The sequence below is a fragment of the Nomascus leucogenys genome, chromosome 1a, assembly GCF_006542625.1.
Source record: "Nomascus leucogenys isolate Asia chromosome 1a, Asia_NLE_v1, whole genome shotgun sequence".
In the NCBI taxonomy this organism is placed as follows: Eukaryota; Metazoa; Chordata; class Mammalia; order Primates; family Hylobatidae; genus Nomascus; species Nomascus leucogenys.
The window spans coordinates 93565255-93592243 of NC_044381.1; the positions used below are offsets into that span (position 1 = coordinate 93565255).

At 42.7% G+C, this 26989-nt stretch overlaps 1 protein-coding gene across 1 annotated transcript; it reads right to left on the reverse strand.

The window, feature by feature from the left end:
- On the reverse strand, positions 1-26661 carry SPTSSA (serine palmitoyltransferase small subunit A). Its single transcript, XM_003263692.4, has 2 exons — positions 26459-26661; positions 1-2357 (listed from the first exon to the last, which is right to left on the reverse strand). Exons 1-2 carry the CDS (start codon positions 26568-26570, stop codon positions 2254-2256), a joined length of 216 nt encoding a protein of 71 aa, XP_003263740.1. The 5' UTR covers positions 26571-26661; the 3' UTR covers positions 1-2253.
- Positions 26662-26989: the final 328 nt, after the last annotated feature.

The window sequence follows — 26989 nt, forward strand, 5'->3', positions numbered from 1 at the left end:
TTTATTGAGATATTCACTTTATTGCAGTGGTCTGAAACTGAACCCACAATAACTACAAGGTATGCTTGTAAATACCTTATTTTAAACAAAAAGTGAAAATGATTTCCCTGTTTGTTATTTACTAACAAATAGACCAGACATTTGCATCAGACAGTGAGCATAAACTTCTCTGATCACCTCTCAAGAAACATGCTCCCATTTCTCTTTTGACTCTCCTCAAGATTTCCTGTAAGACTAAACTTTATCTTCCATATGTCTCACAGGTCAGTGTTCATAATAACCATCAGTTATACAACAGCAATTTAATGAATTTCAGCAAAGAGTGAAGACACATTGCAGGTTTCTGAGTAGAGGGCCAGGATAGGTCACCTGGATACCCATTGAAACTAATGATTTTCAACTTCTCCTGCCTTCAACTCACCAGAGGAATATTAGACATCCACTTGTTAGTGGTTCTCTATGGGGGATAGTAGAGGAAAGCCAAATTTGGGCATTAATAGAACAAATCTTATGTTAAATCCTCATATTACTTTTCTTGAGATAATATGACTACAGCTCAGATATAACCATATCCAATTTTTAACTACTTCAAACCAAGTAATTCCATATTATTCTCACTACTCCTATCTAATTGTGGTATCAATTGACTCTAAAAATATTAAACACGTATATATTACTTGAGACCTCTAGACTATAAAATACTTCAAAATCTAGTCCTTAAAATGTAGGGCAAAAAATACCTCAATTTTGGCCGGGCGCGGTGGCTCATGCCTGTAAACCCAGCACTTTGGGAGGCTGAGGCAGGCGGATCAGGTCAGGAGTTTGAGACCATCCTGGCCAACATAGTGAAACCCCGTCTCTACTACAGATACAAAAAATTAGCCAGGCGTGGTGGCAGGTGCCTGTAATCCCAGCTACTCAGGAGGCTGAGGCAGGAGAATCACTTGAACCCAGGAGATGGAGGTTGCAGTGAGCCGAGATCATGCTATTGCACTCCATCCTGGGTGACAGGGCAAGACTCCGTCTCAAAAAAAAAAAAAAAAAACCAGCAACACACATAATGCCTAATTTTTTTTAATTAGCAATATTTTTATGTTGCAAAACATATAGGATAAGACATACTTACTGCTTATCTGGTCCTCCACAGAAAATAATTCAGCAATATAAATAACTAGATCAATATTTAACCATCAAGGAAAAGATATACTGCTACATCAGCTGATTTTTTTTCTCTTTGAATTTAATGTATTTACATCAAAAAATTAGGTAGTTTACATTTAAGGAATAAAAACCTTAAAAAAAACAATACAAAGAGTGAAAGGATTTTAACCAAGTTTACATTTCTTTTTGCTATAATTTTTAACAACAATTCGTCTCATCATAACTTAATGCAATGTGCAAATGCAGCACCCATTACAATCATTAAACTAAATTTAAGGAAGTACATCGTTAATGATGACCCTCGGAGGAAATGGATTTCTCTTCTATTAAAAACTCTATGGTATATAAGCATTACATAATAATGCTACTTAACCACCTTTTGTCTCAAGAATTATCACCAAAGTTTTCTGGAAATAAGTCCACATAAGAATTAAACATTTAAAAGGTGAAATGTTCCTTATTTTAACTTTAGCAAGATCTTTTCTTTTTCATTAAGAAACACTTTAATAATTTTAAAGCAAAAGCTGTTAGAGTCTAGATAGCTAAAACTGTACTCCTGAGTTCAAGCTTACAGATAAATCTTTTGTAAGTAGTTCTCAATAAAATATCTTCCCTCCCCATACCCCTACCCGAAATCTTATATTGTTCTTACAAAACTTTGGTCAAGAGTAGAAATATATCCAGGCAGATGTATATGCCATACAATAGCAAGAACAGTAAAGCCCAACTAATGATTTTGAGTTTTAAAAATAGAAGGCAATTAAAATGTACTCAAAGTTACATTAAGAAAAGCTTTCACGGGGGTAATATTGAAACAGTCACAAAGGTTAAGAAAATACTGATATCAAAGTACAAATGACTACAATGTTAAAATAGACAAAAACTGCTATACAAGGGCCTCTTTGAAAATTAAAAATAAAGAACACAACACATGAGTCAGGATGATTTTCCTGTTCTACTCATGAATTTTAGTCTTTATAAGGTTGGTTATGTTGACATCTAGAAGAGTTTCTTATCACATCTGATGGTCTCATTCCAACTTCGTAGGGTGGGTCTTCCCCCAAGGAACCTCTGATCCTGGTCGCATCTTGGTCATTGTACGATTTCAAAGTAGTGCAATATTGCCATGATGTGCTGGGGCATGAAGACGTATCCTGTGTATAGTGCCATCCCCACAATGGAAACCAGCATGGAATCTGAGTTGTAGTTAAGGAAACTTATTATTATTAATTTATTCAAAACTAAATCTCCACGTTTTCAACAACTCTTTTATGTTGAAGTACCCATTCACTTAGTGCTTTCTCATTTATATCAAGCACTGATAAAAAAATAACAAGAATGATAATACTAGCCACTAACAACCATGCCTGGCACCATCCTAAGCTGGTGTTGTTTTATTGTGTTTTTAGCTCATTCTATCTTTACTATCACCATATAAAGTAAGTACTGTTATTCTCCCTGTGTAGTTGAAAACATCAGACTGCTTAAAATGTTTTTTTTCTCTTTCTCTCTCTTTTTTTTTTGAGACAGAGTTTTGCTCTTGTTACCTAAGGCTGGAGTGCAATGGCACGATTTCGGCTCACTGCAACCTCTGCCTCCTGGGTTCAAGTGATTCTCCTGTCTTAGCCTCCTGAGTAGCTGGGATTACAGGCGCCCGCCACGACACCCAGCTAATTTTTGTATTTTTAGTAGAGACAGGGTTTCACCATGTTCGCCAGGCTGGTCTCGAACTCCTGACCTCAGGTGATCCATCCGCCTCGGCCTCCCAAAGTGCTGGGATTACAGGCGTGAGCCACTGCGCCTGGCAGGACTGCTTAAAGTGAAGCATAGAATGTGATATTGTTCTACCTAAGAAATAAATATACAAGAACAAAATTCTATTTAATGACTGTAAAAGATCTACCAACTTAACGAATAAGAATGTATGATCAAAGAATTTTAGAATTAGACTAGAATGTGGCTAAAAGTATTTTTAGAGTCAGACAAAGCTAAAATTAATCATACACTAGCTTAGGGATATATAAAATGAGAGCAACTGCTACTGCTATTATCACTATTAAACATTATTATCACTATTGCTACTATTTGCAACAACTTCAAATAAAGGTAATCTTGATAACCTAAACAATAACCTTTTTGTATTGTGTTCCTTTTTATTACAAAAGGAACTGAAACTGTATATATATGGAAGTCAACAAGAGGCCTCCCTCTGGGGCCACACAAAATACTGCTAGCAAAAATTATGTCTAACCTAAGGGCTTTTGGCTTTGCACAGTTACATAGGATGCTAAGAGGAATAACTGTTTTTGAACTGGGGTCATGCTTTATTAATTCATTCATATCTCATTATTCTCTCTCTCCTCTTTCACTTGCCTTTCCCCTTTCTCAACTCTACATACCTTTCAGCTATACATACTATTATTTCTAAAATAACTTACATTCTTTTATGAGAAGATAGGGTTTAAATAAACAATGTGCTTACTACCAACTAATATTTGTATAACAGGTTAGTTGACAAACCTCTTCCACAATTACATTATCTTACTTAACCCTTACAGCTTTCCTATGAAATGTTTATTATGTTCATCACTAATCAGAAGCTGAGAAAACTGAGTAGCTTGTTCAGGGCCATATAGGAAGCTGTCTTTAGAGCCAGAGGTCAAACCAAGACTGCCTGACTCAAGCCATAAACTCATTCTCTTCATCCAGCAAACAAGGGCAGAAAGTCTTTCACAAACTTTTTTTACAATTTACTTTTTAACCTCCCTTAATCCAGTTATTCCTTAAACTGCCACCTTCTATTTACTAATTCCTTAAAAAAAAAAAGAGAGAGAAAGAAAAATATATACATTTGCTGCTTCTGTATCATTGACATATATTTGTTCATCACCAACACACCATCTGATTCTTACTCCTCCAGACTGTAGGCATTGTTCTAAGGTCACTGGTGGTCTCCACCAAATCCAAAGGCTGTTTGAATTGACACTGTTTTAGTCCTTCTTCTTCAAAACCCTTTCCATTTATGCCTGTAGTGCCAGCTACTCTGGAGGCTGATGTGAGATAATTACTTGAGCCCAGAAGTTCAGGGCTACAGTGAGCTGGAAGGGCACCACTGCACTCCAGCCTGAGCAACAGAGCCAGACCCTGTCTCAAAAAACAAACAGAAAACAAAATAAAACAACCCTTTCCACTCTTCAAAACTCTACTCTGGGCTGAGATATTTTCTAAGGCCCTCTTTTAATCTCTCTTACCATTTCCCTGTTTTTCACTGGCTCTTTCCTTTATGATGGATGATAGATAAGGGTGAACTTTGTGCTTTCCTTGCAAACATCCACTCTACCTCTCCTCCTAGTATAGCAGCCATGCCCTTTTGGTTGGACTAACCCATCTTCATGGATAACCCCTGACTGGTCTTAACCAATTAGAGGGATCTCTTTTTCTTGTTAACAATGTCCTACGTCAAAACTGATTAATCAGCTCAAAGCTTAGGAATTCTGCCAGGAATTCAGGAACATAGATGCTCTCTCCTAGAATATGCAGCTTGCTGATGGAATCTCGCAATCACTGGAGTCACTTTACCTCCATGAGGAAAGCAAGATTCAGAACAAAGCTGACTCAAAAAGGTGGCAGGACAAAAATAATCACAGAAAAATGGAGTCAGAATCCGCCTCAAAAAACCCTGAATCCCACACTACCACTGGATTTTTACATACTAAACTAATAAATCCCCTTTACTTTTTTTGAGTCAAGGTCTCACTCTATTGTCCAGGCTAGAGTGCAGTGACACAATCATAGGTCACCACAGCCTCGACCTCCCAGGCTTAGGCAATCCTCCCACCACAGCCTTCCAAGTAGCTGGGACAACAAACACACACCACCACGCCCAGCTGATTTCTTTATTATTTTTGTAGAGATGGGGTCTCCCTATGTTGCTCAGGCTGGTCTTGAACTCCTGGGGACAAGCAATCCTCCCACCTCAGCCTCCCAAAGTGCTGAGATTACAGGTGTGAGCCACCATGCCTGGCTGGCCAATCCCCTTTACTCTTAAAGCAGCTGGTTCAGTTTTGTTACTTGCGGCTGAAAATGTTCCAGATGATAAAATGGAATTCCCATCATTTTGTCTTGGGCCCCACATTCCCTCATAACTTAAACAACTACAGGTTGAGTATCCCTTATCCTAAATGCTTGAGATGAGAAGTATTTCAAATTTCAGATTTTTTTTAAAAATTTAGAATATTTGCATTATACTTATCAGATGAGCATACCTAATCCAGTATCAAAAATGCTCCAATGGGCATTTCCTTTGACTGTCATGTTGTTGCTCAAAAGTTTTGGATTTTGGAGCATTTCAGACTTCTTATTTTCAGATTAGGGATGTCCAATCTGTACCTTCATGTTGTCAACCTGACCTCACCTTCCATACTGCAGACAGATATTTCTACCTATTTACCGTACATTTCCATCTATGACATTCAACAAGGTAACTTAAATTCAAACTGAACTCATTAACCTTCTCCAAAACTACCCCTTCCTACGAGTCCTATTTTGTCGATTGACACAACTATTTGCCAAGTCATCCAGTCTAGGTTTTTTATTCCTTCTCCCCACATTCAAATTATCTATGACTTCTCAGTTCTTCCCCAACCCCTACAAATGACTCTTATATCTCACCTCCCCTAACCTTAATCAATGATAAATGATTAAGGCATCTATCATCCTTTACTTAGATGATAGAAAGTTCCCATCTTAGGCTTCTAGCCACTTTCCATGTCCCTCTTTACTAGAATGATCCTTTTAAAATGCATTAGGTTTCCAATGCCTATAAGACAGCACTTATAGGATTCTAAGGCAAGTATTCAAGGACTTTCTGATCTAGCCCCAAGTCTTAGGATCCACAGAAGTAGATAGGGACTGTAGGATCGAGACAGGCATTCTTGTGCAAGCTATTTATTGAGGGAATTTTATCAGAAGGGGAGTGAGGACGGTAGAATAGAGCAGGGGAAATAAGCTAAGTAGGGACAGAGTCTCAGCTCCCACAGGGCACTCTGGAGCATAAATTATACCATATAGTTGGCATTGCTTTGACACAAAGGGCCCGACCTTTTGTATCTCCTTATCTGTCAATCATTGGTTATAGGGCGGGATACGGAAAATCCACCTAAGCAAGAAAGCTGCTTGGCAGAGGACAATACTCTAGAGAAAGGGGGAGCTATAAGTCATTAGCAGCCAACATTCACGGAGGCTGGGGGGGTACATCAGCTATTAAAGGGGACTTAAGCTAGGTGCAGTGGCTCATGCCTGTAATTCTAGCACTTTGGGAGGCCAAGGTGGGAGGATTACTTGAACTCAGGAGTTCGAGACTAGTCTGGGCAACATAGTAAGACAATGTCTCTACCAAGAACAAAAATAAACTTAAAAAAAAAAAAGAAAGGAGACCTAGGGGAGGACCAACCACAACTACCATGCTACTTTTCCACTGTACTTCCCAACAGTCCAAACCATTCCCTAATATACACGTATCCTACTTGCAGTCATATTACAAAAGTCTCAGAAAACAACATTATGTATTTCCATGCTGCTCTGGCTTTGCTTATTGTTTATTAATAATATAAGTAAGAATAACAGTGGCGGCAGCAGCTTTCACTTTGTGAATGTCTAGTGTGTGTCTGGTACTAGTTAAGCACTTCATCAAGTTCCAGTAACCTCCCCAACAAACTGCAGAGGCCAGTTCCAAACCAAAACAGTCCAAGTACCTGTGTTCTTAACCACTGCACTATATACTTTCCTACATATGAAAAGCCCTATTCCCCCTAGTAAAACCTAATAATTCTAGGAGCTCAGTAGTTATCAATCCTCTTGTATTAGGCCTTAGGCCTTCCCTGGCATTCATAATTTTTCCCATTCTTCCCCCAACCCCTTGGCAGAACTAATTATTCCTTAATGCTCATAAAGCTCCTTTAATACTTTGTATGAAAGTGAGTAACACAGCACTTACCACCTGACATTACCTATTTGTAGATGTACTTATCTCACTCAAATTATCAACTCCTTAAACAGAGAAATAATATTATTTTTGTATCTCCAGCATCTAACAAAAAAACATACTAAATAGACATTTGATGAATAGAGATGTTCATGTGACTAGATTCATTATGGTGCTTTCTACATATTCCTCACATTATTGTGGCTGACAAACTTGATAATGACTACAGAAAAGACAAAAACTGTTTCCAGGCAATACTGTACTTAAGAACAAATTTTGCTTTTTTACAGCTTTTATATAAACCTTATAAATATATACACCAAACAAATGAAAATGGTAAAGTAATGATCTTAAGGTCATTGGCTCAATTTCAACTCCAGCAGGATTACTATAAATCAGCTATCTGAATATGTATGTTACATAGTCTTTATGGTACTAATTCTTCAATTTAGAATGGAGAATATATCACTTAAATAACATGCATATATTAGCCTAACAAGGACTATTCCACTATAAATCAAGAATCTGAAACTTGGCTGGGCACGGTGGCTTACACCTGTAATCCCAGCACTTTGGGAGGCCGAGACGGGTGGATCACCTGAGCGGGAGTTTGAGACCAGCCCGGCCAACATGGTGAATCCCCGTATACTAAAAATACAAAATTAGACGGGTGTGGTGGCGCATGCCTGTAATCCCAGCTACTTGGGAGACTGAGGCAGGAGAATCGCTTGAAGCCAGGAGGCGCAGGTTGCGGTGAGCCGAGATGGCGCCACCGCACTCAAGCCCAACAAGAACAAAACTCCGTCTCCAAAAATAAAAATAAAAATAAAGAATCTGAAACTTAAGCTCGATTTTGTGAACATTAAATTGTCAAGCTTTTAAATGTTTTACATGCCTATAATAAAAGCACAATTTTTTAATTCTAAGTGAAACAATAACTTATCAAAACTTGTTTTTTTTTTTTTTTTTTTTTGAGAGGGAATCTCTGTCACCCAGGCTGGAGTGCAGTGGTGCGATCTCACTGCAGGCTGTGCTCACTGCTCACTGCTCACTGCAGGCTCCGCCCCCCGGGGTTCACGCCATTCTCCTGCCTCAGCCTCCCGAGTAGCTGGGACTACAGGCACCCGCCACTAGCCCGGCTAATTTCTTGTATTTTTAGTAGAGACGGGGTTTCACCGTGTTAACCAGGATGGTTTCAATCTCCTGACCTCATGATCCACCCGCCTTGGCCTCCCAAAGTGCTGAGATTACAGGTGTGAGCCACCACGCCCAGCCTAAAACTTGAAGAAGTTTTTTGCCTGGTTAAAATACAAGATACTAGAGTTCAAGACTGTATACACACTCCAGCATGGGTAACAGATTGAGACCCTGTCTCCCAGAAAAAAAAAAAAAAAAAAAAAAAAAAGGTTGCCAGGCAAGGCAGTTGACGCCTGTAATCCCAACACTTTGGGAACTCAAAGCAGGTGGATCACTTGAGACCAGTGAGGCAGGAAAATAGGGTCTGGAGGCAGGGAACGTAAGGCCGATTCACACTTCAGTTATGACAGGAAACAGCCTCCCCATAGGGTGTAGGCCAAGTAAACACTTTGTAACTTTACTTCATCCTCTCCATCTACACAGGGCATACCCCAAGGAACCAATGGAATCCTCTAGAGGGTATTTGAACTCTCAAAAATTCTGTAACAGGGCCTTTAAGCCCCTATGCTCAAGCCCGCTCCTAAACTGTGGAGTGTACTTTCATTTTCAATAAAACCCTTCATTCCTTCCTTGCTTTGTTTGTGCATTTTGACCAATTCTTTGTTCATAACGCCAAGAACCTGGACACCCTCCACAGTTAACATATTTTGGCAAGCCAGCCAGGAGAAGAGGTAAGCCCAAAGTTTGGGATTTTTTTTTCTCCTTTCTCCTTTTCTTTTCTGCTCCATGCAGGGGAATCTCTCTCTCTCTCTTTTCCTTTCCCACCCAGGACCCATGTGGGTAGCACCTAAACATGGAAGCAACTGCAGGTTTCTGGCCATGGCCAGTGAAACTAAGGGGTTTCCATGTGGAGAAGCCTAACTACCACCACCCAGTTCGCTTAAGAAACCTGGGTCTTTTTCCTTTTTTTTTTTTTCCTTTCTTTCTTTTTCAGTCCTTCAGCAGCTTTCTTGTTTTTTGTTTTTGGAGACAGTCTTACTCTGTCGCCCGGGCGGGAGTGCAGCGGCACAATCTCAGCTCACTGCAACCTCCGCCTCCCAGGTTCAAGCGATTCTCCTGCCTCAGCCTCCAAAGTAGCTGGGATTACAGGCGCCCGCCACCACGCCCGGCTAATTTTTGTATTTTTAGTAGAGACGCAGCTTCACCATGTTGGCCAGGCTAGTCTCAAACTCCTGACCTCAGGCAATCCCCCCGCCTTGGCCTCCCAAAGTGCTGGGATTACAGGTGTGAGCTACCTCGTGAGGCCCCAGCACCTGTTTATAGTTGCCCTGGACTATTTATCTTTTCCACACATGGTCCCTGATCCCTACATGTGGCGCAGCTTGGAGCAAACTCATCCATTTTTCAGGGGACTTAAATTTTCTTTTCTTACACTAAATTTTTCCTTTATCATACTCAACTGGCTAAGGAAAAGGCCCACCCAGCATCCAGTTCTCATTACAGTTTATGGCTATTCTTCTAAAGCTCATAGTAGGCTGTGGAGGGGAAAATCTGCATGTGGCACCGGTGCCCACCTAAGGTCAGAGACATCTGGCACTCCAAGACTGGACCCCACAGGAGGCTGCTCCAGGGGTCCTGCAGACCTCAACCTGCCCAAAGGGGATGCTCTTGGCAGAGGTTCTGAGGTGTAATACTAGGCCCTCCTTAGAATTTACTCTCGCAGTTGCAATGAATGCTGTTTGGCCCCAACATTGTTTGGAATCTGGAGTTTACTGTTGAATGGGAGAGTGGAATGGTGTTACATGTATCCAGGCCTTTGTGCTGCAGTTCTAAGCAGAGGGTCTGGTTAACAGGTGACACGCTCCTTTGCTACTGTTTGGCCCCAGTGCTCCTTGGAGTCTGGGGAGGTTTGGCCTTTAAAACACAAACTGCTATGGAGACTGCTTTACCTGAAATTTTGGTTCACAGCCTTCCTTGGATTATCTCTTCGGGCAAAGTAAAACCGCCAAGCTTGTATTGCTATCTCATAGCTAAGGTTCCAAGCTATTGGATCTTCCTTTGTGTGTATACATGTCTAGATGTGTGTGGTTTTTGTTTTTTTTTTTTTGAGATGGAGTTTTGCTCGTTACCCAGCTGGAGTGCAATGGCACAGTCTTGGCTCACTGCAACCTCTGCCTCCCAGGTTCAAGGGATTCTCCTGCTTCAGCCCCCCAAGTAGCTGGGATTACAGGTGCCCACTACCACGTCCGGGGAATTTTTGTATTTTTAGTAGAGATGGGGTTTCACATGTTGGTCAGGCTAGTCTCCAACTCCTGACCTCAGGTGATCCACCTGCCTCGGCCTCTCAAAGTGCTGGGATTACAGACATGAGCCACCGTGCCCAGCTGAATATACTTTCTTTTTTTTTTTTTTTTTTGAGACAGAGTCTCGCTGTCGCCCAGGCTGGAGTGCAGTGGCGCAATCTCGGCTCACTGCAGGCTCCGCCCCCCGGGCTTCACGCTATTCTCCTGCCTCAGCCTCCCAAGTAGCTGGGACTACAGGCGCCCGCCACCTCGCCTGGCTAATTTTTTATATTTTTAGTAGAGACAGGGTTTCACTGTGTTAGCCAGGATGGTCTCAATCTCCTGACCTCGTGATCCGCCCGCCTCAGCCTCCCAAAGTGCTGGGATTACAGGCGTGAGCCACCGTGCCCGGCCCCAGCTGAGTATACTTTCATAAATAGAATTTGAGTCATATTTTTCTCTCTCTCTGCCTAATTTCTCCAAAATTGGCAAACTATTTGTGAATATTCTTAATTCACGGTAATGTGTTTGTTTGCATACAGTCAAACAGCGTTGCTAGGGCTATCTGATAATCAAGCCGGGTTGCTATCTGTGCAGCTGCTGGCACCTGTGGCCTATCGAGAAATACATAGAATGCAGGTTATAAAAATTCAGTTGTAGGGGATTAATGAAAAGACCACTTAGTCAGCTAGGCGCAGTGGCTCATGCCTGTAATCGCAGCACTTTGAGAGGCTGAGGCAGGTGGATTACCTGAGGTCAGGAGTTCGAGACCAGCCTGGCCAACATAGTGAAACCTCATCTCTACTAAAAAATACAAAAATTAGCCGGCCGTGGTGGCAGGCACCTGTAATCCCAGGTACTCGGGAGGCTGAGGCAGGAGAATCGCTTAAATCTGTGAGGTGGAGGTTTCAGTGAGCCAAGATTGTGCCATGGCACTCCAGCCTGGGGGACAGAGTGAGCCTCCATCACTTAAAAAAAAAAAAAAAAAAAAAGACCATTTGGTCAAGCAAGTAGACTCTTCATCCAGCTCATTCTTTAATCTACATAATTTTAGGTGGTTTGGTATGGGGACCCGGGTAAGGAGCATACTCCGAACCCTTGGTATTATCCTCCCAACAGTCTTAATAATCGTCTCCCTGGAGTGCTGTATTCTCTGAAAGGTTTTCAATGCTTGCATGCAGCCATCTCTAGAATGTCGTATGATCTCTCTTCAACTGGAATGACAAGAGCTGAAGGAAATGTGCAACCATGAGGACTTAACCTATAAATGATGTGCTGAGACTGGAAACGAAAATGATGGTAACTGAGAGTGGTGCTACGGCCCTAAGTTTTGGTCATACTCTCACCTAAGTGAGAACCTGAACAAAAAGGCGGAATTTTTTCAACAAAATTCTGGGAGGCCATTGTTTTGGACTAAGTTCATGCACTGGGCCCCAACAGACCAAACCAAACCAAAACAGGGTTGTTTGTGCTAAGACTTTAAGGAAAGATATGGGTTCTAGAACAGACAAGGTTTTGTTTTTTCTTCTGCAAATCTCTGTAACAAACATTTCTGACAGCATAGGTATCCAACTCTGAAGTTCCCATTAAATCTTTTAACGAAATTCATTCCCTCTCACCTAGAGACCATCAAGCTTCAGATGATCATGCAGCAAAGGTTCCAGCCAATTCCAGGTGAAGACACCACCCCTGGCCATCAAGAAGCTACCCTGCTGGCAGGGCATGGTGGCTCAGGCCTGTAATCCTAGCAGTTTGGGAGGCTGAGGTGGGCAGGTCAGGAGTTCAAGACCAGCCTGGTCAACATGGTGAAACACCATCTCTACTAAAAATACAAAAATTACCTGGGCATGGTGGTGGGTTACCTGTAATCCCAGCTACTTGGGAGGCTGAGGCAGGAGAATCGCTTGAACTCGGGAGGTGGAGGTTGCGGTGAGCCAAGACCATCCATTGTAGTCCAGCTTGGGCAACAAGAGCAAAAACTCCATCTCAAAAAAAAAAGCTACCCTACCTTCACTAGATAGAGCAGGGCGAGAGTTCCGTGGTCCCCAATAGGTAGGGACTAGGCCCCAAGGCAGCATGAAGTAGTTACAGAAAAATAACATTGGTCCCTCTGCCTCCCATAAAGATTTATGGGGATCACATCTCTCAGTGGGGAGATGAGGCAGGAAAATAGGGTCTGGAGGCAGAGAACATAAGGCCAATTCACACTTCAGCTATGACAAGAAATAACCTCTCCATAGGGTGTAGGCCAAGTAAATGACTTTGTAACTTTACTTCATCCTCTCCATTTACACAGGGCATACCCCAAGTAACCAATGGAATCCTCTAGAGGGTATTTAAACTCGCCAAAATTCTGTAACCGGGCCTTTGAGCCCCTATGTTCAGGCCCATTCCCACACTATGGAGTGTACTTTCAATAAAACCCTTTATTCCTTCCTTGCTTTGTTTGTGCGTTTTGACCAATTCTTTGTTCAAGACACCAAGAACCGGGATACCCTCCACCATTAACACCAAGAATATGAGACCAGCCTGGGCAACATAGCAAAACCTCATCTCTTTTACAAAAAAATTAAAAAATTAGCTGGGCATGGTGGCATGCACCTGTAGTCCCAGCTACTCTGGAGACGGAGGTGGGAGGATCACCTGAGCCTGGGAGGTTGAGGCTACAGTGAGCTGAGATCACACGGCTGTACTCCAGCCTGGATGACAGAGTGAGACTCTATCTAAAAAGATAAAAAGTTTTTTAAAAAAATAATAAATGAGCTATACAGGGACGCAGTAAGTGAACAAGCAGGTAACAGGACAGTGAGGAACTTCTAATAATCAAAAAATGCAGGCCGGGTGTGGTGGTTCACACCTGTAACCCCAGCATTTGGGGAGGCCAAGGTGGGAGGATCACTTGAGGCCAAGAGTTCAAGACCAGCCTGGGCAACAATAGCAAACCCTGTCTCTACAAAAAAAAAAAAAAAACAATTAGCCAGGCATGGTAATGTATACTTGTAGTCCCAGATACTCGGGAGGATGAGGCAGGAATATCACTTAAGCCCAGAAAGCAGAGGTTGCTGTGAGTCGAGATCACACTACTGCACTCTAGCCTGGAAGACTGAGTGACACCCTGTATTGAAAAAAAAACAAAAATTTTAACTGCTCGATCACCTGACCTCGTGATCCACCCGCCTCGGCCTCCCAAAGCGTTGGGATTACAGGCGTGAGCCACCACACCGGCCTCCCTTTTTTTTTTTTTTTTTTTTTTGAGACAGTGTCTTGCTCTGTATCCAGGCCGGAGTGCAATGGCGCGATCTTGGCTCACTGCAACCTCCACCTCCCATGTTCAAGTGATTCTTCTGCCTCAGCCTCCCGAGTAGCTGGAATTACAGGCACGTGCCACCATGCCCAGCTAATTTTTATATTTTTAGTAGAGAAGGGGTTTCACCATGTTGGCCAGGCTGGTCTCGAACTCCTGGCCTCAGGTGATCCGCCCACCTCAGTCTCCCAAAGTGCTGGGATTATAGGCATGAACCACCACACCCGACCTAGGCATTGGTTTTATTGTGACACTTGGAAGTGCTCTCACAAAGCTAAACATATACATAACAGAGTATACTGGCTATAATTTGCTATCTGGTATAGATTTCGCAATCCATCTCATTCTGTAACAAGCCTCTCAAAATTTAAAGTATCCTTGACACACTGTGAGTTTTAAGAAATGGCTAGGAGAAACAGTACAGCACTGGAGGAGACCCAGGTTTGAGTCATAACTCTGCCATCCCTGTTTGTGTCAAAAGCTCTCTGAACACTAGTCTCCTTATCAATAAAATGTGGACACACATCACCTATCTTTCGGGGTTGTGAGAATTCAGAATCGAACCTATTCTGCAAGAGAAGGCAATGTAATCCTCATTAAAACTGTTATTTGAGGGTTTGCGCATTTAACATCATGACTCAGACCTATGTTTGCCCAAGTTCATCCTGCTACTAATTTGTTATTAATTTACAGTGTAATCCTGGGATGACACAACCTCTCTGGACCTGAGTTTCTTCATAAAATGAGGTCCTTTCTTTCATTAACATTTTAGGATCCCACTTGTTTGAAGAGGACATTTAGGTACCACCTGTCAATCGTCCATAAAGCAATCTTCTGTTTCACTTGTACACAAAGAAAAAATGTAAAACTTAATCAGTTTTATGCAATACACATATATTGGAAGGTAATATACAAAGCAATAGAGTAATCTTTCTATTTACCGAGCTCTTCTTGTTGTTTGCATAAGTGCCAGCAGCTATATACAAATTAATCAGGTCTATATTCTAGAGGGGGTTCCATGACTCAAGCAATAGAAAACAAAGTGCAATCCAGAATACAACCTCAAAAACTAAAAAATGGGCTTTTCTGTTTTGTGTTCATGACTTGTCTCTAAACACTGACTTTTAAGTGTTTGACAGAGCACCTCTACTGAGCCTTTGCTTCCAGCCATAGTACATTGCTTGGTAAAGCAGTTGCTTCATGAACCATCCCAGAACTGAGCAAATAACGTGACAGGATACTGTGCAGGTGCTGAAGATAAATGTTTGTTCAAGGGCTGAATGAACAATCAGATATTATTCAAAACCTGGGCATAACATAAATATTTTATGGGTTCCATGGACATAAAAGCAAGCCGATGTGAAGCCATATATAGAAGCTGTATGTTGTTTTCTCTTTCTTTAAGAGGAATCTCCTAAACATAAGCTAAGTTTCCAGCAAGCTAGGAAAGAAATAAAGATTTTTTTTTTTTGGCCCATAAAAAGGCCATTATCAGCAACTTAAAAAAAAAAAAAAAAAGTCCTGTAATAAAGAGAGGAAATGCTTTACATATAAATACAGTACATTAGAAACAAAACCATAGGAACTAACATTTCCTGTTCCAATCAGTAACTCTAAACTATCATCACCCACTTTAGTAATCTAATCACAAGACTCTGGAAAAATTAAAGGTAGTTTCTTATTGGGAAAAGGTCATAGACCTTTGTTCCAGTGGGTATGACTTATGCATCTTCACTACTCTAAATAATTTCAGTGATTTAAGTCACATTAGATCACATTAAATGTGACTAAATGATTTAGTCACATTAAAAAGCAAAGCTAAAACAACATTTAAGGCAATCCAATCCTATATTAATCAAATTTCTTTTGTAAAATCAATTCTAGGCCGGGCACGGTGGCTCACACCTGTAATCCCAGCACTTTGGGAGGCCAAGGCGGGCAGATCACGAGGTCAGGAGATCAAGACCATCCTGGCTAACACGGTGAAACCCCGTCTCTACTAAAAATACAAAAAATTAGCCGGCCATGGTGGCAGGTGCCTGTAGTCCCAGCTACTCGGGAGGCTGAGGCAGGAGAATGGCGTGAACCCAGGAGGCAGAGCTTGCAGTGAGATCACACCACTGCACTCTAGCCTGAGCGACAGAACGAGACTCCGTTTCCAAAAAAAAAAAAAATCAATTCTAAAATGCTATTTAACCTTAGAAATACTCGAGTTGTGATAAATCTAAGAAATCATCTTAATGAAAAAAGAAAACAAAGCATTTAACGAAGTATTATCATATGCTGTTTACTGAAAAGCAATCAAAGCCCTAAGTGAAAGCAGCTGCAGGCTACTGAATGAAGCCCCAAACAGGAAAGCTTCCTTATTACTGTAATTTTCTTTTCCTTTGACCTCAAAAAACTGCAGATCATCACCAACAGAAATGTAAAGAAAGTGCGTAGCGTGGCGGCTCATGCCTGTAATCCCATGCCAGCACTTTGGGAGGCCGGGGCGGGCATATCACCTGAGGTCAGACCAAAAAAAAAATACAAAAATTAGCCAGACGCAGTGGCGCACACCTGTAATCCCAGCTACTCGGGAAGCTAAGGCATGAGAATCACTTGAACCCGGGAGGCAGAGGTTGCAGTGAGCCAAAATCGCGCCACTGCACTCCAGCCTGAGCAACAGAGTGAGACTCCATCTCAAAAAAAAAAAAAAAAAAAGAAAGTTAATTTTTCCTAGATATAGCGACTATCTCTTGATACTTTTCCAGTTTTCTTACATTGAAGCAAGTGGAAAATACTATACTTTCACAATATTATACTGTCACAGTCCTCTGTATGTCAACCAATTTGATATTCAAGGGTCATGTTAAAGGATAGCACATCACCATCAGAAGTTAGTGTTTAGCAAGGAAAATCCATTCTCTAAGCTTTCTATAGTGTGCTAATTATACAAACCTAAGTATGAAAATTGTTTTTAGAAACTACAACTTGATGACAAGCTCTTTTAAAACTAAACAAACAACAAAGCATGCTGCTGAAATGAGTAATGATCACGAACTGAAAATTTTTCACTGTGGACTAAAATGCTGGAAATGGTTTGTAGCTCTAATCCCAGAGACACTAAGGTTATGGTGTCTCCGGCACATCTTTATTAATTTGAGCTTCTATTACCCTCAGGAAGATTGGAAGTCCCAATGTTACGGGGGAAAAATTTCCCAGTCTGCTCTGAAATATAATCTGTTCTGCTACAGTACATGTTTCTGTAACATCAGATAACTCACATATGACTAGTACAGTATAGGAGCTGTATTCCTTCATATGGGATATTTCATCATTTAGGGGAGCAGATTAGTGGGAAAATAATTAGGTGACCCTTGAAAACACGGGTTTGAACTGTGCAGGTCTACTTATACATGGATTTTCTTCTGCCTCTGCCACCCCTGAAACAGCAAGACCAACCCCTCCTCCTCATGATTTTCTTTCCTCTAGCTTACGTTACTGTAAGAATACAGTACATAATACATATAACATACAAAATATGTTAATCGACTGTTAATGTTATCAGTAAGGCTCCAGTCAAAAGTAGACTATTAGTAAAGTTTCTGGGGAGTCAAAAGTTGTACACAGATTTTCAACTGTCTGCAGGGTAAGGATGAGGGCCTGGGGGCAGTACTCCTAATCCCCAAGTGGATCAAGGGTCAACTGTATCACCTTCAGCAGGAAACATCTCTCAACTCAGCTGCTATACAAGCAGAAGTCCTTTTAACTCTATTTTAAGAAAATTAGAAATTCTCATTTTCACCCAGTCTCCCTCTTCAGAGAAAGGCACCTCCAGGGTAGCACAGCTCTCAGCTAGTGTGGAAGGTGGCACTGCCCCTACACTGCCGCAATGGCAGCCCACACTGTCTGTATTACATCAGCACCTACTGCTGACATTTCCATTCAACTTTGTCCATGCTTTGTTCATGTCCCCTCGGGCAGCTTCCAGTGAAGCTGAGCTGCCCGCCTGTCTGGGACATCCAAGTTATTCCCTCAAGATGCCAAGTATTGTGTCTGTTAGTGCTTGCTTACTACATTGCATACATTTTGAGTGGTCTGACTCAACACTATTTTCCCATAAACCCTATTATTTTGCAATTTTTCAGAAACATATATAATACATGCTGACCAAAACCCCTGTATTAGTAAAACTTCTATTTCTCATAACTATTGATCATAACTACTATTTTTTCAACATTCCCATTTATAAAAAGTATATATCCTCTATCAAGTACATCTTCTAGAACACATAGCTTAAATTACTAAATTTGAGCATTTAGGGTTTGTTCTTTAAAAAAAAAAAAAAGAGGCCAGGTCCGATGGTTCACACCTGTAATCCCAGCACTTTGGAAAGCTGAGGCAGGAGGACTGCTTGAGGCCAGGAGTTCAAGACCAACCTAGGCAACATAGTGAGACCCTGTCTCTACTAAAAATTTAAAAATTAGTCAGGCATGGTGGTGTGTGCCTGTAGTCCCCACTACTTGGGAAGCTGAGGCGGGAAGATCACTTAAGCCCAGGAGTTCAAGGGTACAGTGAACTAAAGATCATGCCAGCCACTGAACTCCAGCCTGGGCAACAGAGCAAGACCCTGTTTTAGGGGGAAAAAAATCTATCTTAGCTCCTATGTGCCACAAATGTTGCAACACTCATAGTCTGGAGGAATCATAAAGTCTTTAAGAAAATGGAGACAGGACCTATAGTGATCACTACTCACAAATCACTAGAATCACATGCTGAAAACACTGCTGCAGAATATCACTGTGTGGTCTGTTCCCACTGCCATGAACCCAAACACGACTTTCTCTGCCTGTCTGGTATAGACCATTTAGTTCTTGTTAAGCACAGTTTTCATTATTTTCAACCTTTACCAACCAAAAACTACTAAAGAAAAGGTTAATATTCTAAGGAGTACAGTTAAGAGATATCCTAACATTCTCACTGACTCAGCCAAATATAAAGGCTAATATGTAAAACAGGCTAGAGCAGTTTTCTTCAAACTAAAGCAGTGGGGCCCTGGAGGTAACAAGACAACTTTCCAGGAGGTTAGGATAGTTTAAGGAGAATCCAGTTAAAGGTGGTCTGCTTCCACTGTACTCCCAGAGCTTGATCTGTCTGAGAATTCTTGTGGTTTGCTGGTTGTCCTTCCCATCCTCCCTTATAAATGTATTCACTTCTCCCACATTACTTCCTAATCTTACAATTGTACATTTCCCAGCCAGGTGCAGTGGCTCATGCCTGTAATCCCAGAACTTTGGGAGGCCAAGGTGGGTAGGTCATCTGAGGTCAGGAGTTCCAGACCAGGCTGGCCAACATAGTAAAACCCCTTCTCTACTAAAAATACAAAAATTAGCTGGGTGTGGTGGCAGGCACCTGTAATCCCAGCTACTCGGGAGGCTGAGGCAGGAGAATTGCTTGAACCCAGGAGGCGGAGGCTACAGTGAGCCAAGATTGCGCCACTGCACTCCAGCCTAGGTGACAGATCAAGACTCCATCTTGAGAAAAAAAAAAAAAATAGAAGCCGGGCGCGGTGGCTCACACCTGTAATCCCAGCACTTTGGGAGGCTGAGGCGGGTGGATCACGAGGTCGGGAGTTTGAGACCAGCCTGGCTAACATGGTGAAACCCCATCTCTACTAAAAAATACAAAAAATCAGCTGGGTATGGTGGTGGGCGCCTGTAATCCCAGCTACTGGAGAGGCTGATGCAATAGAATTGCTTGAAACTGGAAGGCAGAGGTTGCAAGGAGCCAAGATCGTGCCAGTGCACTCCAGCCTGAGCAAAAGAGCAAAACTCTGTCTCAAAAAAAGAAAAAAAAAAAAAAAAGGAGTATATTTTTTATATATTCACAGAATATCTCAGGAGAGATGCATAGGAAACTGCTGACACTGGTTGTCCTAGGGTGGCCCAGGCAGGGGTGGAAGGCTGTGTCACCAACTACCTTTTTGTATCTTTTGCGTTTCAACCATAAAGATGTATAATCTATTTTATTTACAACTTAAAATTCATATTTTCTAAACTCCCAAATACTTTAATTACTCTAGTATATTGAGATGCAAAAAAAGTCCTTTTCGGCCGGGCACAGTGGCTCACACCTGTAATCCCAGCACTTTGGGAAGCCGAGGGGAGAGGATCACGTGAGGTCAGGAGTTCAAGAACAGCCTGGCCAACATGGTGAAACCCTGTCTCTACTAAAAATACAAAAATTACCCAGGCATGGTGGCGTGCAACTATAATCCTAGCTATTCGGGAGGCTGAGGAATGAGGATTGCTTGAACCCAGGAGGCAGAGGTTGCAGTGAGCTAAGATCATGCCACTGTACTCCAGCCTGGGCAACAGAGCAAGACTCCATCTCAAAAAAAAAAAGTGCTTTTTAATTCTAAGTTGTAAGCATCTGAGGATACAGTAAAAATCTAAGAAAATAATTTAGTTGCTACTGAAAATAACATACAGCTTAAAATTTGTGGTCTGGTGCAGTGGCTCACACCTGTAATCCCAGCACTTTGGGAGGCGGAGGCAGGCGGATCACAAGGTCAGGAGATCGAGACCATCCTGGCTAACATGGTGAAACCCCGACTCTACTAAAAATACAAAAAATTAGCCGGGCGTGGTGACGCATGCCTGTTATCCCAGCTACTTGGGAGGCTGAGACAGGGGTATCACTTGAACCCGGGAGGCAGAGATTGCAGTGAGCCAAGATCACGCCATTGCACTCCAGCCTGGGCAACAAGTGCAAAACCCTGCCTCAAAAAAATAATAAATAAATAAAATAAAATAACAAATCAATATATAAACAACTGTTTTTTAGCATTATTTGTGTGCCCAGCACTGTGGTTTAAAAGTGGGAAAAAAATGTTTTCAAGACACATGAACTGTCTTTCAGGGGGAATCTAATTCCTAACATAAACCAAAAAACTGCCCACATCTTGCTGAAAATAAAATGCCATGGAAACATCAGCAGCAGCAGAGAGATGGGCAAATATAGCCCAGTGATTATAGACTAATATGACTTTATTTTTTAATTAATAAAACAAGATTAGGCCGGGCGCAATAGCTCATGCCTGTAATCCCAGCACTTTGGGAGGCCAAGGCAGGCAGATCACCTGAGGACAGGAGTTCAAGACCAGCCTGGCCAACATGGTGAAATCTTGTCTCTACTAAAAAATACAAAAATTAGCCGGGCATGGTGGCACACACCTGTAGTCCCAGCTACTCGGGAGGGCAAGGCAGGGCAATCGCTTGAACCCAGGAGGCAGAGGTTGCAGTGAGCCAAGATCGCGCCACTGCACTTCAGCCTGGGCAACACAGTGGGACTCCATCTCAAAAAAAAAAAAAAAGAAAAAGAAAAAAGATTAAAATAGCATGCTTCTGATTCAAATTATTATTATTATTATTATTATTATTATTATGAGACGGAGTATTTGCTCTCTTGCCCAGGCTGGAGTACAATGGCACAATCTTGGCTCACTGCAACCTCCGCTTCCTAGGTTCAAGCAATTCTCCTGCCTCAGCCTCCCAGGTAGCTGGGAGTACAGGGGCCAGCCACCATGCCCCACTAATTTTTGTATTTTTAGTAGAGACAAGAATTCCCCATGTTGGCCAAGCTGGCCTTGAACTCTTGACCTCAGGTGATCCACCCACCTCAGCCTCCCAAAGTTGATTCAAATTATTTTAACAAACTATTTTTAATTTTTTCAACTCTCAACAGGAATGGTTACAATGTTATCCAGTGAGGTACTTCAGGGCGTGTCTTACTGTTACAAAAGCCTGTCTTGGTTACAAAACCTGGTCTTTTCTTTCCCACCTTGGGATGCCAGTAGGGAAAGGAAACTTTTGAAAGGTATGTTAAAAATGTCTCCTCCTGAGATGAGGTCAGTGGTTCCAGTCTATGGTAGGTCTCCTTTTGCAGTATATACTGTAATACTAATTGGCACTTACCAGATTCTTTTTTATTGTTACCTTTTGTCTTAATGCACGTGTCATGTCCTATTTCTCTGTAAGACAGAAACATGTCTGCACATGGAAAAAGTTCAAATATTCCTTGACAAACCAAAAGCTAATGTATCACTTCAAATGTCTCATCAGAAGACAGATGGTAGCCCAGGCATCTTGGCTCATGCTTGTAATCAATCCCAGCACTTCAGGAAGCTGAAGTGGGTGGATCACTTGAGGTCAGGAGTTCAAGACCAGCCTGGCTAACATGGTGAAACCCCACCTCAACTAAAAATACAAAAATTTAGCCGGGCATGGTGGCACGGCCTGTAGTCCCAGCTACTCGGGAGGTTGAGGCAGGAGAATCGCCTGAATCCCAGAGGCAGAGGTTGCAGTGAACCGAGATCGCACCACTGCACTCCAGCCTGGGTGACAGAGCAAGACTGTCTCGGAAAAAAAAAAAAAAAAAAAAAACAAAGAAAGAATAGAAAAGACAGATGGTAAAAGAAAACTTAGCATATAGGCCCTAGTGAGGAAGAATTTACAAAACTTACTTATAAATCTTACTGTTTCAAGAACTATACAATGTGTCTGACTTGACCCAATAGACGCTTTTCCTTAAAAACACATCTTAAAATCTTTTTTGTAAATCGCAATTTCCTTACATAGGTAAGTTCAAAAATACTTATATGCAATTGAGATTTTTATTTTTCTTTTGAACAGGCTGTCACCTAGGGTAGAGTGCAGTGGCGCCATCTCAGCTCACTGCAACCTCCGCCTCCTGGGTTCAAGAGATTCTGGTGCCTTAGCCACCGAAGTAGCTGGCATACACTATTACACCCGGCTAATATTTGCATTTTTAGTAGAGACAAGAGTTTCGCCATGTTTTCTAGGCTGGTCTCATATTCCTGGACTCCAGCTATCTGCCCACCTTGGCCTCCCAGAGTGCTGGGATTACAGGTGTGAGCTACCGCACCAGGCCTGAGACTGACTTTCTTTTTTTTTTTTTCTTTGAGATGGAGTCTTGCTCTGTGGCCCAGGCTGGAGTGCAGTGGTACGATCTCAGCTCACTGCAACCTTTGCCTCCTGGGTTCAAGCGATTCTCCTGCCTCAGCTTCCAGAGTAGCTGGGACTACAGGCGTGCGCCACCACACCCGGCTAATTTTTTTTGTTGTTGTTGTTGTTGAGATGGGGTTTCACCATGTTAGCCAAACTGGTGAACCGCCACTGCACCCGGCCAAGATTGACTTTCAATTTACAACAGCTTTTAACTAACTTCTAGCTATTTGATTTGGGAAGTCGAGAAGCAAATAATTTCTAAACATTCATTCAGATGCTCAAGGATGCCCCTGGAAAGTATAGTGATAGTACGTTATCAATTTCCCCTGAAATTACAACTTCATTTTTTTTTTTTTTTTTTTTTGAGACAGAGTCTCGCTCTGTCACTGAGGCTGGAGTGCAGTGGCGTGATCTTGGCTCACTGCAACCTCCGCCTCCCGGGTTCAAGTGATTCTCCTGCCTCAGCCTCCCGAATAGTTGGGATTTCAGGCACCCACCACCACACTCGGCCCACAACTTCAAATTTTTAAAAATGCATTATATAGCAAGGAAATGTAAACTAATGCATCTATCCTCTTTAAGAAATTAATCTGGGCCAGGCGCGGTGGCTCACACCTGTAATCCCAGCACTTTTGGGAGGCCAAGGCAGGCAGATCACTTGAGATCAGGAGTTTGAGACCAGACTGGCCAGCATGGTAAAACCACCCCCCCCACCCCACCCCCAACCCCCACTCTATTAAAAATACAAAAATTAGCTGGGTGTGGTGGTGGGCACCTGTAATCCCAGCTACCTCAGGAAGCTGAGGCAGGAGAATCACTTGAATCCGGGATGCAAAGGTTGCAGTGAGCCAAGACTGCGCCACCACACTCCAGCCTCAGCAACAGAGCGAGACGCCGTCTCAAAAAAAAAAGACAAAGAAAAAGAAAAAACAGGAAATTACTCTGGCCAGGTGTGGTAGCTCATGCCTGTAATCCCAGCACTTTGGGAGGCTGCGGCAGGCAGATCACTTGAGGTCAGGAGTTCGAGACCAGCCTGACCAACATGGTGAAGCCCCATCTCTACTAAAAATAGAAAAATTAGCCAGGCGTGGTGGCAGGCGCCTGTAATCCCGGCTATTCTGGAGGCTGAGGCAGGAGAATCGCTTGAACCTGGGAGGCGGAGGTTGCAGTGAGCCAAGATCGTGACATTACACTCCAGCCTGGGCAACAAGAGCAAAACTCTGTCACACACACACACACACACACACACACACAGACACACACGCACACACAAAGAAAAGAAAATCAATCTAAAGTCTTCCTCTGTTCAGGACTTCTAACTCGGAGACAAATTTTCAGACAGGCAGAGGCAAATTTCTCTAAATTTTAGGTTTCTAGGATTGATGATTAAGTTGAATGTTTAAGCTGTAGAAAGTATGCCTCTTTCCAAAACCATGTAGCTGGCCACAAATTAGTTCTGGGTGAAGCTTACTAATCATTAATGGATTTATGAAATTCAAACTACTTCAGAGTAAGCCTCCTGACAAGTAGGGGAAAAAAATCCAGTTTTCTCATTCAGTTCTTTCCACCAAGCTAAAATGAGGATTCAATCTCAAACTGATGTTCCAAACTATCAGATAAATAGTTTTAAATGATTGTAGAAGTTGAAGTGGAAAAATATAAATACAACAGTTGATAGTAATTCAAGACTGGCTTATGTCAAACGATTGCATTTCTAACCTGAGTTAATTCAATAACGTGAAATTTGAAATAAGATTTTTTGTATCCTAAGTTTAAAATCATAAGGTTCTATAATACTGGATGTCAGTTGGTTGCAGTTCTCACCTATTTGAAAAAAAAATCGAAACTACTTGTCGCTAATCCAATGGTAACTCAAAAACATTAAAGGCAAATATCTACCAAGGCACTATATTTCATTTCATAATTTATTTCTCCATCCCCCAAAAAAGCCATCACCTAGTTATTTATAGGACACTATCACTATTGCAACATAACAGAAAAATCTTAACATCATTGATAACTGTAGCATTTTAGTGTGTAAAATCTATATTAGATTTTAGGTGTAAAAGCTTTTAGGTGTAAAATCTATACTAGATTCTAATAGTGCACTCTACATTCAACCTCTGATTTAAAGCGTTTCAATTTAACCCAGCATGTTTAAATTAATTTTAGGATGTGTTATGTCAGTCAAGATATACTTGCTTCTACTGAGAGACTTCTATTAAATATGCATTTACGTATATATTTTACAAGGCATGACCCTGCGAGCCCTAAAGAGACCAAACTGCAGCTACAAATAAATGGTGCGGGAAATCAAAGCAAACTATATTCAGAGTCTAAATCCAAAATATGCATTCTGGTTCTTAAATTCCAGGTTTGGAAAGAAATGCCAACAGTAATAAATAAATAAACTGCTTTGAAAGCATCTCAAATTCCTCAAAAGTGCTTAAACAAAAGACTCAGCTTTGAGTACAACCTTAAGCTATTTCAAAACAAACACACTTGATAAGGCTTGGAATGAAATTACCTCAGTCACTCACTGGAATGCAACAATGCATTCGCAAAGTTATTCTGAAGTAAGCTACTCCAACTAAACCACACTGAAAAGGAGAGAACGTGGATACACTAAACATGTTTTGTGAAATACCTGTTTTGTATTGGCCTGAGTTTTTTAAAAGTTACATCTCATTCATTATCAGTATTTAATCTGCAAGAATATCATCAAACGATGTCAATATGGACAAGTAGAGACAAGAAACATCAGAGTTTCAGGGAGCCTATCTTCACAACCCTGAGTTATTAATTGAAGTTCTCAAAGTTAGATGAGTTAAGATACAGACAACGTGCTTTGCACAAATGCTTTGCTTATAGTAACCACTCAACAGTCATTAACAAGAATTTATTAACTATCCACCAAAACACAGTTTCAAACCCTACCGACAACTAACCACAAATTGCACCACTTTTCGGGCCGACTTCTACGGACGGTGCAAAGAAGCAATAAATACACTTTTAAAACTCCCCACCTTGAAGACCAGAAAGATACAATAACTTAAACTGCTTTCAAAAACTACTGGAGTGTCATGCCTACAAATTCAGAACCTGGCTTAAAAGCTGGTTAACTGATTAGAATTCTTGGTAGACCCAAAGCCAACTAAATCAGGAACACTTAAAGGTCAAAGGCGTCCAAGCCGGGAGCGATGTGCTCCACTGTTACATGATCCCCGCCTCCTACAGGAACAGGGGACTGAACCAAAGGCAGTTGCGGCCGAAGTGCAGACGACACACCGGGTTACACATCACCCCCGGAGATTTCCTCCAGGAATCAAGACGCTTCCCCCTTGGGTCCAGCGACTCACAGGTGACCCCGGATCTCAAGAGTTCTCATCTCCCCCACCCCCCACTTAACCCCGCGAGCGCCGCCCTCGGCCCCCAGACCTCCCCCTGCCCCTCGGCTTCCGCGCACAAGACCAGCGGGGCCGCCGCTCCAACCTCCACCCCAGGCCCGGGGCCTGGGAAATGCAGCCCCGCGGCCCGCGCCCCCAGCCCGGCCCCCGCGCCCGCGGCCGGGACAGGATACTGAACACCGTCCGCTCCCAGGGCTCCAGCATGTAGAGCGCCGTGACCAGCAGGTACTGGTAGTAGAACCAGGACATCTGCTTCCAGGCCCGCGCCAGCGCCATCCCCGCCATGCGCCTCCCGCGATGCAGCTCACACGTCAGTCTGTCCGGCCGGCCGCCCGCTCACGTCCTAAAGCCCCCGGCCGCCAGGCCCGCCCGCCCGCCACCCAGCGCCCATTGGCCCGCCCGGCCCCGCCGTCACCCGCGGCACGCCCAGCCCCGCGCGCGCCCGGGCCGCCGGCCCCGAGCCCCGCCCGATCCGCGCTCATTGGCCAGGCCGCTACCTCGCGTCGCGTCGTCCCCTCCCGTTTCCCCGCCCGGGCATCGCCCACGCTAGCCGGAGAACGGTCCCCGCGAGAGCGCCCGGCCGCGCCCCACCCAGCCCGGGCCGGCCGGTGGTGGGCGGGGCGTCAGTGCCGGTCGGGGTCCCGGGGCCCCCGCAGCCCAGCGGGCGCTCAGTCCATCCAGACTGGCCCAGAGCGCTTGCGGAA

Coding starts and splice junctions, on each gene's coding strand:
- SPTSSA (XM_003263692.4), bottom strand. CDS start 26,570: ATGGCGGGGATGGCGCTGGCGCGGGCCTGGAAGCAGATGTCCTGGTTC. Junction 2,358..26,458: donor CTGGGAGCGGACGGTGTTCA/GTATCCTGTCCC, acceptor ACTACAACTCAG/ATTCCATGCTGGTTTCCATT.